This window comes from Trichoderma ghanense, assembly GCF_004382785.1.
Source record: "Trichoderma ghanense strain CCMA-1212 chromosome Unknown scaffold_4, whole genome shotgun sequence".
Lineage (NCBI taxonomy): Eukaryota > Fungi > Ascomycota > Sordariomycetes > Hypocreales > Hypocreaceae > Trichoderma > Trichoderma ghanense.
The window spans coordinates 134,120-147,647 of record NW_027395667.1 but is presented as its reverse complement, the minus strand read 5'-3'; the positions used below and the strand labels follow the sequence as shown (position 1 = coordinate 147,647).

Here is a 13,528-nt window from a genome sequence, read left to right as displayed (position 1 = left end):
GTGGAGGGGATTAAGAGGAACGCGTCCAGACAGTGAAAGACGCGTCGAGGGGCGGGAGAAGCATCTCCATCTTTAATTGCTTCAACCCATCGGACACGGCATCGCCTTGTTTCGAGGCATTGACGATAGCTGGAGCACCCTCATTATTGTCTTCACTCGCTCATTGTCATTCCTCATATTGAACCTCGTTATTCACAGCCAATTGCATCTCCAACCCAGCTCTTCACCACCAAAACCCCAACATCTCCATCGTCAAACCCGCCTCACCACCCGCTCGCCGCAGCAATGGACCAAGACGCCCCCGAACCGACCGCTACACTCCCGACGCCCCCCTCCGGCACCTTCATCCCGCCCTCCGTCACATCCCACCGCTCGGCCCTCCTCTCCGGCGCCACATACTCCCACTTCTCCTCCATCCCGCCCTCCCTCCTCCCAACCGACCCTTCCGACCCGTCCACCGCAACGCCCTGCGTCCTCGGCGTCGACGAAGCCGGCCGCGGCCCCGTCCTCGGCCCCATGGTCTACGGCATCTTCTTCCTGCCGGCCGCCGTCTCCGACCCGCTCCTCCGCGACACGCACCACTTCGACGACTCAAAGGTGCTCTCTGCGACGGTCCGCTCGCAGCTCATGGAGACGCTCTGCACGCCCGGCTCGGACCTGCACTCGTCCTGCGGCTGGGCCACGACGGCGCTCTCGGCGAGGGATATCGGCGCCAACATGATGAGGCCCGTGTCGTACAACCTCAACGCCCAGGCCATGGACGCCACCATGGACCTCATCCGCGCCGTCTACGCAAAGGGCGTCAACGTCAAGGAGATTTACGTCGACACCATCGGCCCGCCGGCCACCTACCAGGCCAAGCTGCAGCGCGTCTTCCCAACCGCAAAGGTCACTGTTGCGAAAAAGGCGGATAGCTTGTACGCTTGTGTCAGTGCTGCGTCCGTCTGCGCAAAGGTCACCCGTGATGCTGCTCTTGAGACGCTCTTCCATGCTCGGCAGGCTGCTATTGCTGCTGCTGCTGCTGCGAATGGTGACGAGGATGGGCCTGCTGAGGATGGTCCTATGGAATGGGGCTCGGGATATCCGTCTGATGCAAAGACTGTGGGGTGGCTGAGGAACAATATGCATCCTCTGTTTGGATGGGGGCCCGAGTGTCGCTTTAGCTGGGGGACTGCCAAGGATATGCTCGAGAGTAAAGGCAACGGCGTCAAGATTGAGTGGCCGGCTGACGATGACGGCGAGACGAGCAAGTTGACGGACTTTTTCGTCTCCGGGGGCGAGGAGAAGCAGGGGAATGAGCTGGCGTCGTGGTTTGGGACTCCAGCGAGCCAAGAAGCATTCTAGGACGTACACGGGACAGGCATGGGTAGTCTTTCTCTGGCTTGGGCCATCTTTTCAGTTTCTGTTGGACGAGAGAGCACATGGACTGGCGTTACATATTCGGTATGAGGAAATTCACCGGTTGGGTGGTTAGGCATAGGCGTTTGGTATATAGTATCCGATTTGGATAAGCCATCTTTATTGGTTATCTTGTGTAGGTAGACATTATTCATATCCTGGTTCGCTCATCAATGCTATACGCTGCTTTGCCCTCAATGTCTGACAGTGTCTTGAGTCCTTTGTACATACGAGGGATTGGTTCCGGGCTCCTTTTTTTGGTTCTCTTTATCCGCATAATTGTTAATTGTCGGGCTCGCTCGCTTGCCCCGTCGTCCTTCGTCGCCCTCGGCTGTCCAGCGTGTCCATGCTAATGTCGCTGTCTTGCCTCGCCGGCATGGCCAGTGCCTGTCGTGCGGTGTCCGAGTTGGCAACGAAGTCGCGCAGCTGTTGCTTGGCAATGTCCACGCCCTGGCTGACAGCCGCGTTGCCCATCTGCATCATGGGGCCCAGGAGGTTGAGGTACCATGCAGTGTAGGTTCCTCCACCCAGCAGGATGAGAAGGATGAACATGAACGGATTGCGCAAAACTGTACAACAGTTAGTCAAGCTCCATGCACAGAATCCTTCCAAGGAATGTCTTACCCATCCAGATCTCGTTCCAGCCGAGAACGAGGAGCAGCACGTAAAAGTACCACGGCACCTGCGTCATGCCGCCAATGGCGCTACGCTTGGCCTCGACATAGACGCCGTCGGCCGTCTTCTTGAAGCGAACAACCAAGTCCTGTCGCTTGTTCTCGCTCAGCATCGTCAGCTCCTCCTCGAGGCTTTTGCCTTCTTCCTCGTCGACGCCGCCGATGGGAGCGAGGTCTTCCTCATCACCAGCCTCGACTCCGCTAGGCTGCGGGCCGATGAAGCCGACCAAGTCTGGAGGCGACTGGCTGGACAGCAGCTTGAACTTGGCAAGAAGCGGTATCAGCGCCAGCGTCGACTCTCGCGCCCTCGTGTAGATGCCCTCGATGTCGTCCGTGGGCCTCCAGATGCGCGGCACGCCGGCCTCGTCGTAGCGGAACTTGTCCTCAAAGTTCTCCCTAAGCTTCATGAGGATGTTGCCCTCCATGACCTCCTCCTCAATCTTCTCCCGGAGCGCGGTCCAGCTCTTGCGTCGCAGGCGCCACAGGCCGACCTCGACTTCGGCATCGCTAGCATCGAAGCTCTTGGCTCGGTCACTGAACCGGCCCTCGGCTTCGCTGACCACTGAGGTGAAGACGTTCCAGATTCGGTCCCAGAGGTCCTTCTCCGTCGCCGGCTTCTCGCCTTCTTCGGGCGCTCCCGAGCCGCCTCGGCCGGACCCGAGCTTGTTGAACTCGAGGCCAACAGCATCGCCCAGCCTGGACTTGACCCAGCGCTCCACCCGTGTGGCTAGTCGTCGGATCTCGTCCTTGCGCAGCTTGCTGCTAACCTCATCGAGTTCGGCCTCAAACAGCTGAGTCTGAGACACAAAATTGGTCCATTCGACGCCCTCAATCGCGAGGCTGTCCACCTCTGCCTTGAAGATGTCCACATTCTTCTTCTTCTCGTTGGAGACGATTTCGGCGAATTCATACCCTCCGCCGGCCTTTTGCCCCGCCTTGACCTTGTTCGCGACAGCCTCACTAAAGGCTGCGACTCCGGCCTTGTGAGCTGCCGCAATTTGGCCTTGGTACAGGGCCTTGAGTCGTCCGTCTACCTTGCTCTCCAGCTCCTGCTTCTTCCGGGAGTAGACGCCCTTGTGGTATCGGCTAGCCTGCACTTCAAAGGCCTTGAAGCATTTCTCGCGAGCCTCGCTGGCTATGGAGCCCAGGTCGGGAAGAACAACGGCCTTGCCGAGCTTCGAGGCCTGGGTCTGCTTCTCCTCAAGGGGCGTCAGCTGCTGGTCAAACGCAACCAGAACTTCTCGAGAAATCTCGTCGCATCGGAACTGAGCAAGAAGCTCTTGCTGCGTCGGCAGATCCAGGTCCTTGTTGTTCACAATTTGGTCCCAGACACCCTCTGCGTACACGGACAGACCGTCTGCGGGGATTCGCCTGTGGTACTCGGGCAGGAGGATACCACCCTCAGTCTCCGCAACACCGTCGTCACCTCCCTTTGCCACTCGGTGTCCTGTGGTGAATCTCGCTCCTAGCTGCGCGACTTCACTCTCAAACTTGTCTCCTTGCAGGATCTTGTGGGGCAAGGCTGCAAAGCCAAAGTCAAAGTAGTCTTCGATCCGGGACTGCTCCAGACCCTCTGGTTTGGAGATGGAAGACCAGATTTTCTGCAGATCCTGAATCAAGGTGTTTTGGAGCGCAGACAGCGGCGTGTTTCCAATGTGGTCTCGGATGACGAAGAACAAGAGAGATCGTGGGGTTGAACTGCGGTCGACTGTTAGCACGTGAGGTCCAACTGGGGCGCGCCTTGGATTGCTCGTGGCCTGAGAGGCTAAAGGGGTAGGTTCTGGGTTTACTTTTTATCTTTCTGGAACAACTGCAGGTTGACCTCAAACACGGTCTTGAGCAGGCCCATGTTGGCTCCTTGGTACAAGCCAACCTGGTGTTCCCAAATGTTGACGAGGAGGACCTCGCTGGTGGCCAGCGCAAATAGGGCGCTCTTGCGCTCAAAGTCCTGATCTTCTCCGCGCTCTCGGCCGTCGGTACCCTCAACATCCATGACGAGGATGTTGTCTGCCATCTTGGTGCCTGCGCTCGTCTCGCGCTTGTTCTTGGACAGCCAGATGCCCTTAGTCGTCTGACGGCGTTCTGTCTCTGACATGACAGAGAAGGTGGTGCCGAAGAGGTGGTTCAACAGAGTCGACTTGCCAGTAGACTGTGAGCCAAAGACGGAGATGAGATGGTAGTTGAAGCCTGCTTCGGTAACATGCATCGTCTGGAGGTAGTCGTTGAGGTTGCGGCTGCGACGGCGAGGTATTTCGCATTAGCTTCCAATCGGCTTCCAACCACCAAAGCAAGCGAGAGGGTTCTCTTCAGCTTCCTGGGACATACTTGAACTCCTTTTCCTCGTCTATGACCTGGCAGCCATGGTCATAATTGCCGTTGGCCGGCTGGTCGCCGACGGCGGAGAAGTGGCCGTTCATGGTTGCTGCTGCACGCTTGGGAGCTTCAGCAGTCCAAAGAGGGCATCAGACAGCTCTCGCTGGGCAGATATGGGAGGCGAGATGCGTTCTCCAGAGCTGGTGAGTTAATTGACCGGATGAGAGCAGTTGGGAGGGAGCATAAACAAGCTAAATAGGAGCAGGACGTGAAGCACAGGTCAAATGTCATTACCTAGTTGTGACCACCTACCACTCTTCTGATCAAGCCGAAAGTGGCATGGGGGGCAACGGGGTTGGGGGGGGTACCGTGACAAGCCACACGTGGTCCCGCTAGGGTGGCGCGCCGTTGGGCTGGAGCTGTGGCTGGTGACCACAAATTGGCTGCGAGGCTTCTTACTAAGCGTGCAGCGACAAGTGCAACATGACTTTGTCCGAGCTCCGTCCAATGACCTCACTCACTGATTCGTCCGTCAGCTCCATCGTCTTTGCTACAGTAACAGAACAGACGAACAATGCCCAAGATATGCATGAATGTCCGGCGCTTCTCGTCGTCGTGCCATGTCGAGCCATGTGCTGCGTTGCGTCTCTTCTCTCTCACCACCGGATTCCGTGTGCGATGCGTGTCATGATCCTCGTGGGCTGGCCCAAGTGGCTCTCCAAGCACCGACAGGGGTCCCTCATGCAAGTGTTGAGGCCCGAAAGAGGATATTGGCCCTGGGATATCCTCCTGATACTGGCTGAATAGGCGATGTGCATATCTTTGCCTGCAATCAGGGCTGATGAGACATTGACAAGCTGCAGATGAAATCCTCCACAGTGCCACGCATGTTGGGCTACTTTGCAGCACCTGGTTGTTGGCTGCGGAGGCGGTTTATGAGAGTGATGCAGATATATGACAGCACGGCTTACTTATGCAGATGACGTTTCACAGGTCTTACATGCAATGTCTGTTATTCCACCGATCGTGTCTGGCTATCTCATGTGCCAATGTCTGGTTGTTCAGGCTCCTCCTCCTTCCAATGGTCACTACACCCGAGTCAGGGTCAACAGGACGCTTTCACCAGGCCCCAGCCTGGCCTTGACGCCGCTCTTCTGCTTGCCCAGGTCCTTGTTGTTCCAGACATCGTGGACGAGATAGGTTCCCTTGATGCCCAGGTCCTCCCAGGAAGCCGAAACCCACTGTTCAGCAGAGCTGCTCCCGCCGAACCCTCCCTGGCCGAGATCCGGTCCGTAGTTGGCGAGGACGACGACAGCCTCTCCATTTGGCGCGGGTCCCGCGATCCAAGCCTGCAGCTGCTTGGCATCCTGTCCTCCCGTGCCGGGGTTGCGCGGCTGCATGGGGTACTGCGCGGTAAAGTCGGCAACGTCGCGAGCCGCCTTGTTGGTGAGCAGGTTGAGGCCAAACTTGTCCAGGTGGGTGAGATCGGAGCCGAGAATCAGGTTGGCGCCCGCTCCGATGTAGTGTGTCATGACCGTCTGTCGCTGTGCGTCTGTGATGCCAGAGACGGTGGCGTTGTTGCCGACAAGGAGGTTGTCCATGTCGGGATAGATGTTCAGGTGGTCGAAATACTGCAGACCGGCAATGATCCACTGCCGGTAGTTGTCAAAGGCGCGCTGCACCACCCCCCACGACACAAAGGTTGGCTGCTGGCTGTTGTTGAGATCCTGGTCGGTCCTCATGGAGTCGGCATTCTCGTTCCAGATCTTAAAGTACTTCTCCGTCCGGTCGAGCTTCCAGGAAATGTCCAGGCGCATCTTACGCCCTGTCTGCTGGATGGCCTTGTGCCACGCAATGACGGAGCCACTGCCATCAGCAGGCAGATGCTGGCCATTGTCAGGCGAGCCTGGCGTCACGAAGTCAAGCTTGACGAAATCGACCTTCCTGGAGGCGTTGTGAGAACAAGCTCTGTGTAAGACGGATAAGGGGGGGCTGCGCTGGACTCACCACTTGGCAAAAAGGTCAGCACAGGAGTTGTGCCAGAGCTGCACGGCCGGCTGCGTGTAGTCAAAGATGCACCGCACAAGGCCCTCGTCGCCATGGCACACGTCGCCAATCCTGACGTCGGTGTTGATGATGGTCTTGTTGACATCCTGCAGGAACGCGCCGGGCACGATGTAGACGCCCAGCTTGAGGCCCTTGCTGTGCAGATGGTCTGCCAGCATGGGGATGTTGAAGTTGTCCTCGTCGTACATGATGCGGCCGTAGTCGTCGCCATTCCCTCCAACTGACCACCCGGAGTCCAAGCTGCAGGTATCATATCCGGGAAGGCCAGTCAGACGGTCACACTGCTCAATGACATGCTCCTGATCGAATTTCCAGCCGGGGGTGGTCAGGGGGTTTGCCTGGATGCCGAACGAGTTCCACCCACGAGCAGCGCTGCGGAAGCCATTGGGCGTCTCCTTGTACGATATGATCTTGAGCTGGGGAGCGTGGCTGGATGTCCGCTTGGCGTTGGGAGCTGCAACGACACCTGTCGCACCCAAACCGAGCACCAGCGCCGAAATCAGGCGACTTGTCATGTTGGACTTGATGATGATCTCGAGGGAGTGTAAGAGAAGGGAAGATTCAGCACAGGCCCCTACACCCTTCAAGCAGAACACTGGGAGGATCGAACTTGTTTGCAATCCTAGGTGCGAGAGCTGCAGCTGGGTTGATGAGACTCGTTCAAAACTTCAACAGGGCCGTTTTATATCAATTCTGCCTACATAGTCTGCACTTGTCATGACTACTCCTCTCTTGTCAAGGGTTCTCCCGGATGCCTCTTGGTTGGAAAAGCAGGCAGCCCGGCGGTATGCTCTCGGCAAGCTCTCAGCGGAGGATTGCTCGGGCCCAGTCTCTGCCAAGGCGTTTGAGGGTGACGAAAGATCAAAGCTCCGTACAATGCCGCTGTTTGTTGTGTGCTTGGCTCTTGTCAGCTCGACAAAGCTACTGCGGCCCTTGGAGTGCCTGGGTTACACCCGATCTAATGCAACAATACTGGGGATTTCCTGGGGTACAATGCGGAGCTGGACTACCCCTGTGTTGCGATTGCGGGGGATACACCAGCCCGTCTGGGGTATGTCACTTGGATACGACGGAGCTCTAATAGAGCTATCGAAAACAGCTGAGCTGAGATTCTTTGAAGTAGAGGCGGGAAGCCTAGCCGACGGAAACGCCAAGTCTGGACAGATGAGACCTTGAGACTTGTCTACTGAGGTGAAGAATGGGGAGACGGAAAAGGTGGAGGGCTCTACGACGGAAAAGAGATGGGAGACGGAAAAGGTCTTAGACGACGGCTTCACCGGTTAAAGTGGTTGTGGCAACCCGGTGACGGCTCGCTTTCCGTCAAGGCACGAGTTTACAGCTTGCCGTCTTCGGTTGCGAAACCAAGTGATGTTGGGATTCGGGCAACTGTTCTCTCTTGTCTCAACTGTGACGGAATGGGAATCGTCGATTCTTCATTGCGACGTCTTGAAGCTGCCCTTCTCGAGGGAAGCCCAAGCTGCCATCTAAGCATCTTCTTCATTGTCACGGCTAGCCCGATATCATCGATCTTTCTCTCTTTTCTTCTAACATAGCTCCAGAGTTGTCTTCCACTCCGCGCCCTTCAACTGCATCTAGTTCAACCGATCTGGTTCAGACTGAGGAATACTCCCCATCCCAGCCCGGCAATGCTTCCAACAAGCTGCCGGTAGTCAAACGGAACGACAACCAAGTTCAACAGGCAGACCATGGGCCACACTCGATAGCCGGCACACAGCATTGGCCAAAAGTCCTGCAACCTTTGATCAGCATCCTCCAAATCATATACACAAGCCGACAAGAGTTGGATTCAGTCACTCACGCTGATGATACTGCTGAGGATGTGGTTGTAGCTCCGAGAGCTCATCTGGCCCATCAGGCAAATGAACAGGAGTGTATTGATGGGCGCCCCAAGGGTCTGATCCAAGATGAACTTGGCCGCCGTGTTGGCAAGATTTAGTCTGCCTCTAGTCGCGGCACTGGGAGATGACTCGCCCGACTTGTCCTCGAGTGACTTGTCCTCGAGTGACTTGTCCTCGAGAGACTCGTCCTTCGGCTCTGTCGCGGTCGGGAACATGCGCTCCAGAAACTCCTGCCACCTATAGTTGGGCGGCGTCGTGAGCACCGTGTACACGATGAACCGCAGGATGGAAGAGAGATCGATTCCATCCAGCGTCTGCATGCGCAAGACAGACCAAGTGAGCTTCGAGTTAGCACATCGACATCGACTAAAAGCGAAGAAACACGGCGTCACGGGGTGGGTGACTGACCCCCCTGCGATATGCCAGAATGCCCTGCGCGAACACGCCGGAGAGGGCGTTGAGCACGGTGGCCTGGACGGTTGCGGCCGCGACTCTGGAATCCATTGCGCCGATGGGTGGATGTTCTTTGGGCGCATATTCGAAGGCGAGCAAGATGAAAGGCGGGAGAAGGGAGTCAAATCAAGCATAGGCTACTGCGGCTGAGTTGTCGAGCGCGGTTCCCAAAGGGGTCACTCCCGGGATATGGATTGTCAATGCCTACATCTCCGTGAGTTGGCCCGAACAATTGCTGGAACCGGAGATATTGTTGTACATGTACGACGACTATGTCGCCCATCTGCAGCTGCGAGAGAGGATGGAGAATCGCGGCACCTCTGTTGTACATGTACGACGACTATGTCGCCCATCTGCAGCTGCGAGAGAGGATGGAGAATCGCGGCACCTCTATCTGTCCAGACTTGACGGTCATTCACTGCTATTCGAGCTCGGCAGGGCACCCGAAGCAGGCCAACAGGAGCCAAGCTTTGATTCACGACGCCCACAGAAAATAGGCGTCGCATGATTACTCGAGGGGCGGCGTCCAGCCGTTTGGGGTGGGACGAAAGGAGTCTCCTCGTCAGGGTCATCTCAGGCTTCTACCGAGGCCCCCTGTCGCTTACACGGATGGTCAAAGTATTTTGCCCACTGTGTGTCTTTGACCCGGCCAGCAGTGGATGAAGGGGACGGGACTGTGGACTGTCGCATTTCTAACGGTAAGCAAGGCGGCTCTACTACTGTGTCTCTCTGTTCGATGTTCATCTTCTGATACTGATTCGTACATCATAGATGTCTCTACGTGTATTCGTCTAAACGCATCTACGAGATATACACGATCAACTTAATCTGTCCTCTCGCCCGCCCTCGGCCTATTGCCGCTCTCATGGCATCCAAAAGGGGAAATCCTCGGACACGCCACCTTTTGCCTTTTATCAAAACACAGCAGCGTCAGTACTGCCGCCAACAAGACAAAATCCGGGGAGGCTCGCAAGGCCGGTCTACCCAGGTCTGGAATAGTCAATTGCGGGGTGAAGAAGATGAGCCGAGGCCACCCCTGTAAGAGTGCTCGACGAGACCAAGAAGCATTCACCACGAGGGACTCTTTGGAGGCGTCTAGTCAAGAACCGGGCTGAACGAGAGAGGGGAAGAAGAGCGGAAAGGAGTATAAAATGGGCTTGTTGGGATGTCGTCTTTGAGAAGAAAGTGGCCGAGGGCAAGCAAGAGTGAGACAGGAGCTTGCCACGACCGAGACAGCCAACGGGTCCTGTCTTGGGCTTCTCTCTTACCGACACTTTCTCTGATCAGCCCTCCTCGTCTTTCTCTCATCTTGAGCACAGGCTGCTCTTCATTTTCAGCATGGAAAAGTCCAATCTCGCCGTGGCCCACGCGGAAGACCTCCCGATCGAGCCCAATGAGAAGCTCGCCATCAACGAGATTGCAGACAAGGCCAAGCAGGGCGCCGAGGCCGAGCACAACCTGCCTCCGCTCCAGGCGTTGCGTCTCTACCCCAAGGCAATCTTCTGGTGCCTGATTGTATCTGCCTGCGTCATCATGGAAGGCTACGACACGAACCTGCTTAGCAATTTCTACGCTTACCCCGAGTTTGCAAAGAAATACGGCCACTTCAACGAGGCGACGAACAATTATCAGTTGTCGGCCCCCTGGCAGGCCGGGCTGGGCAATGCGTCCAACGTCGGCTCCTTCTTCGGCACTCTCCTCAATGGATATCTCGTGCTCAGGTTTGGGCATGTCCGCGTGATTCTGGGATCCCTCGTCACCATGAGCGCCTTTGTTTTCATCGTCTTCTTTGCGCCGAATACGAAAGTCTTGCTCGTCGGCGAGTTGCTGTGTGGCCTTCCGTGGGGTATCTTCGCTACAACGGCGCCGGCATATGCTTCAGAAGTCCTTCCGATGACTCTGCGCGTGTATTTGACGAGCTGGACCAACATGTGCTTCATCATCGGCCAGTTAATCTCGGCCGGCATCTTCGCCGGCCTTGTGAACAACACGACGGAGTGGTCCTATCGGATTCCGTTTGCCGTCCAATGGGCGTGGCCCGTGATTCTCTTTCCCATCATCTGGTTTGCGCCAGACACGCCCTGGCACCTCGTTCGTCAGGGGCGCTACGAGGAGGCCAAAGAGTCGTTGAGGAAGCTCCGCTCCAATCCGTCAGAGGAAGAGCTCCAGGAGAGCCTCAACCTGATCATCTATACCAACAACCTGGAAGAGCAGCTTTCCGTCGGCACCTCGTACTGGGACTGCTTCAAGGGCTTCGAGCTTCGCCGCACGGAGATTGCCTGCATGGTCTTTGCCGGGCAGGTCCTCTCCGGCATCAACTTTGCCTACAACTCGACCTACTTCTTCCAGCAGGTTGGACTCACGACAACCCAGACGTATCACCTCGGTGTTGGTGGCAACGGAATGGCGCTGTTCGGCACCATCGTGTCGTGGATCTTCGTCATGCCGTACTTTGGACGCCGCACGACGTATGTCACCGGCATGGGCGTCATGTCGGCCATCCTCATTCTCATCGGCGGCCTCAACGCGCGGACAAACGAGCACGGCGTCGGCATGGCGCAGGCCGTCCTGACGCTGGTCTGGACCTTTGTCTTCCAGCTGTCCGCGGGCCAGCTCGGCTGGGCCCTGCCGGCAGAGCTGGGCTCGACGCGTCTCCGGCAGAAGACGGTGTGCCTGGCGCGTAATGCGTACGCGGTGACGGGCATCGTGGCGGGCGTCTTGCAGCCGTATTTCATGAACCCGACGCAGTGGAATCTGAAGGGGTACACGGGCTTTGTGTGGGGAGGGACGGCGTTTGTGACGTTTGTGTGGGCGTATTTCCGGCTGCCGGAGTCCAAGGACCGGACGTACGAGGAGTTGGATGTTTTGTTTGCGAGGGGGGTGCCGGCGAGGAAGTTTGCGAGGTATAAGATTGATGCCTTTCAGAGCGACGCTTTGCCTTAGGGGGTCTGGGTGGGTGTGCTGGGGCGAGGCGTAGAGCGTAATGATGAATTGATTCCATCATGCCTACGAACCTGAAGTCTTTGGCTATAGCAATGAAGGACGAGGCTTTGCAAATAGATATCTCTTCCCCTGGGGCGGCCAAGTATTTGGGCGGGACATCGAAAGACTCGCCGCTTACAGGCGTTCCTTGATACGGCACACCGAGGCAACACCCAAGTCATCCAGTCAAAATAAGCAATCATGTCTAGATAATAGTCTTGTTCCTCCCAATTTTGAAGCAGCACCATACATCATACATGAAGTGGCACGCACAAATCATGTTTTGCGTCTAATAAGCCATCAATTAGAACTCGTCCCAACTTGATTATTACTCCGGATTGCCATTTTCAGCAAACCCCAGATCTGTGGAGCAACACAGGACTGACTGACCCCCCCTGTCTCTCCCGAATAAACTCCCACGGAAGCCTCACCAATCTACTTTTGCATCAAGTGACCCCAACATGGGGTCAAAAGATGGTTAATTGCGGTCGATTCTCACAAATAGCCATGTCACGAATCAGATATGGCCCCGACTAATTGACCGTTCGTATCTAGAGGGACGCAACGACCGCTTTGTCTGGGCCAATCTCTTTGGCAATGTGGAATCTGTACCATCAATCCGTGGGAATAAGTCCCATCGAGGAGGACGATCCTACGAAGCAGGGAAGCAAGCTGTGGGATGTTGACGAGTAAGGAAGGGATCGGAGAGGAGTATGCTTTTGTAATATCCCAGACCCTTGATCCTGTTTGTTCTTGTACGTTTCATCTGGCTTTTATACCTAGTCGGCAGCTGCTTTGACTCCCCCGAGCGGCATTTCGTATCCAAGGGCAGAGGAGAGAAGAAGCATTGAAGATCAATTTGGAACGTTATTCCTCTCTTCTCGTCTGCTCTTGTCCCTCCTCTCTCTCTCAGTTTTCGAGCACTGTCCTTCGCCTGAGTGATCAAGATGAGATTCCCGAGAGAAGGGCTCCTCGTAGCCCTCTCCGCGAGCACCGTCCGAGCCGTAAACAACGGATTGGCACGAACACCTCAAATGGGATGGGTACGCTTCTCCCTCGTCATGCCCAACATAACCCCAGCAACCACCTCTTGTCAAACATCAACTGACAACATAGCAAGAACAACTGGAACACCCTTGCCTGCTCCGTCTCATCCACCCTCCTCACCGACACCGCCCAGCTCCTGACGGAATACGGCCTCCAGGACCTCGGCTACAAGTACGTCGTCCTCGACGACTGCTGGTCGTCCGGCCGAGACGCAGACGGCAAGCTCGTGGCCGACGAGAGCAAGTTCCCCGGTGGAATGGGCGCGCTGGCGGATGCGTTGCATGAAAAGGGGTTTCTGTTTGGCATGTATTCGAGTGCGGGGGAGATGACTTGTGCTCGATACGGTGAGCTTGCCTTGTCTTGCCTTTGTCTTGGTCTCTGTTGCGTCACAATCACTTCTTCGATCATCATTGTTATCCTCGTTCTTCCTCCCAATCGTCCTTGTCGTCATAAAGTAGAGGGGGAGAATAGCACTGACACTTTCGTTCGAACGCAGCCGGCTCCCTCGACCACGAAGAGGCGGACGCGGCGAGCTTCGCCTCCTGGGGCGTCGACTACCTCAAGTACGACAACTGCTACCACATGGGCCGCTTCGGCACGCCCCTGATTTCGTTCGACCGCTTCAACGCCATGGCCAAGGCGCTCAAGAAGACGGGGCGGGCCATTTTGTATAGCCTGTGCAGCTGGGGGGAGGATTACGTCCACACGGTGATTATCTCTCCCCCATCCCCCCCC

At 56.4% G+C, this 13,528-nt stretch overlaps 5 protein-coding genes across 5 annotated transcripts; 3 read left to right on the top strand and 2 right to left on the bottom strand.

Moving 5' to 3' along the window:
* Positions 1 to 285: 285 nt before the first annotated feature.
* On the top strand, positions 286 to 1,344 carry CCMA1212_004213 (uncharacterized protein; the record flags this gene model as incomplete). Its single annotated transcript, XM_073701529.1, has 1 exon — positions 286 to 1,344. The coding sequence occupies one exon, from the start codon at positions 286 to 288 to the stop codon at positions 1,342 to 1,344; it is 1,059 nt and encodes a 352-aa protein (XP_073559524.1).
* Positions 1,345 to 1,680: 336 nt separating this feature from the next.
* Positions 1,681 to 4,489, bottom strand: CCMA1212_004212 (Protein SEY1; the record flags this gene model as incomplete). Its single annotated transcript, XM_073701528.1, has 4 exons — positions 1,681 to 1,967; positions 2,023 to 3,812; positions 3,863 to 4,306; positions 4,398 to 4,489. 4 exons carry the CDS (start codon positions 4,487 to 4,489, stop codon positions 1,681 to 1,683), a joined length of 2,613 nt encoding a protein of 870 aa, XP_073559962.1.
* Positions 4,490 to 5,473: 984 nt separating this feature from the next.
* CCMA1212_004211 (Alpha-galactosidase 3) lies at positions 5,474 to 8,835 on the bottom strand (the record flags this gene model as incomplete). The annotated part of the gene is made up of 4 exons (XM_073701527.1): positions 8,720 to 8,835; positions 8,272 to 8,625; positions 6,393 to 7,033; positions 5,474 to 6,329 (listed from the first exon to the last, which is right to left on the bottom strand). The coding sequence occupies exons 1-4, from the start codon at positions 8,813 to 8,815 to the stop codon at positions 5,474 to 5,476; spliced, it is 1,947 nt and encodes a 648-aa protein (XP_073559522.1). The 5' UTR covers positions 8,816 to 8,835.
* A 1,267-nt stretch (positions 8,836 to 10,102) lies between these two features.
* CCMA1212_004210 (Maltose permease MAL31) lies at positions 10,103 to 11,707 on the top strand (the record flags this gene model as incomplete). Its single annotated transcript, XM_073701526.1, has 1 exon — positions 10,103 to 11,707. One exon carries the CDS (start codon positions 10,103 to 10,105, stop codon positions 11,705 to 11,707), a length of 1,605 nt encoding a protein of 534 aa, XP_073559523.1.
* Positions 11,708 to 12,693: 986 nt separating this feature from the next.
* CCMA1212_004209 (Alpha-galactosidase 1) lies at positions 12,694 to 13,400 on the top strand (the record flags this gene model as incomplete). The annotated part of the gene is made up of 2 exons (XM_073701525.1): positions 12,694 to 12,789; positions 12,867 to 13,400. 2 exons carry the CDS (start codon positions 12,694 to 12,696, stop codon positions 13,398 to 13,400), a joined length of 630 nt encoding a protein of 209 aa, XP_073559917.1.
* Between the last annotated feature and the right edge of the window lie 128 nt (positions 13,401 to 13,528).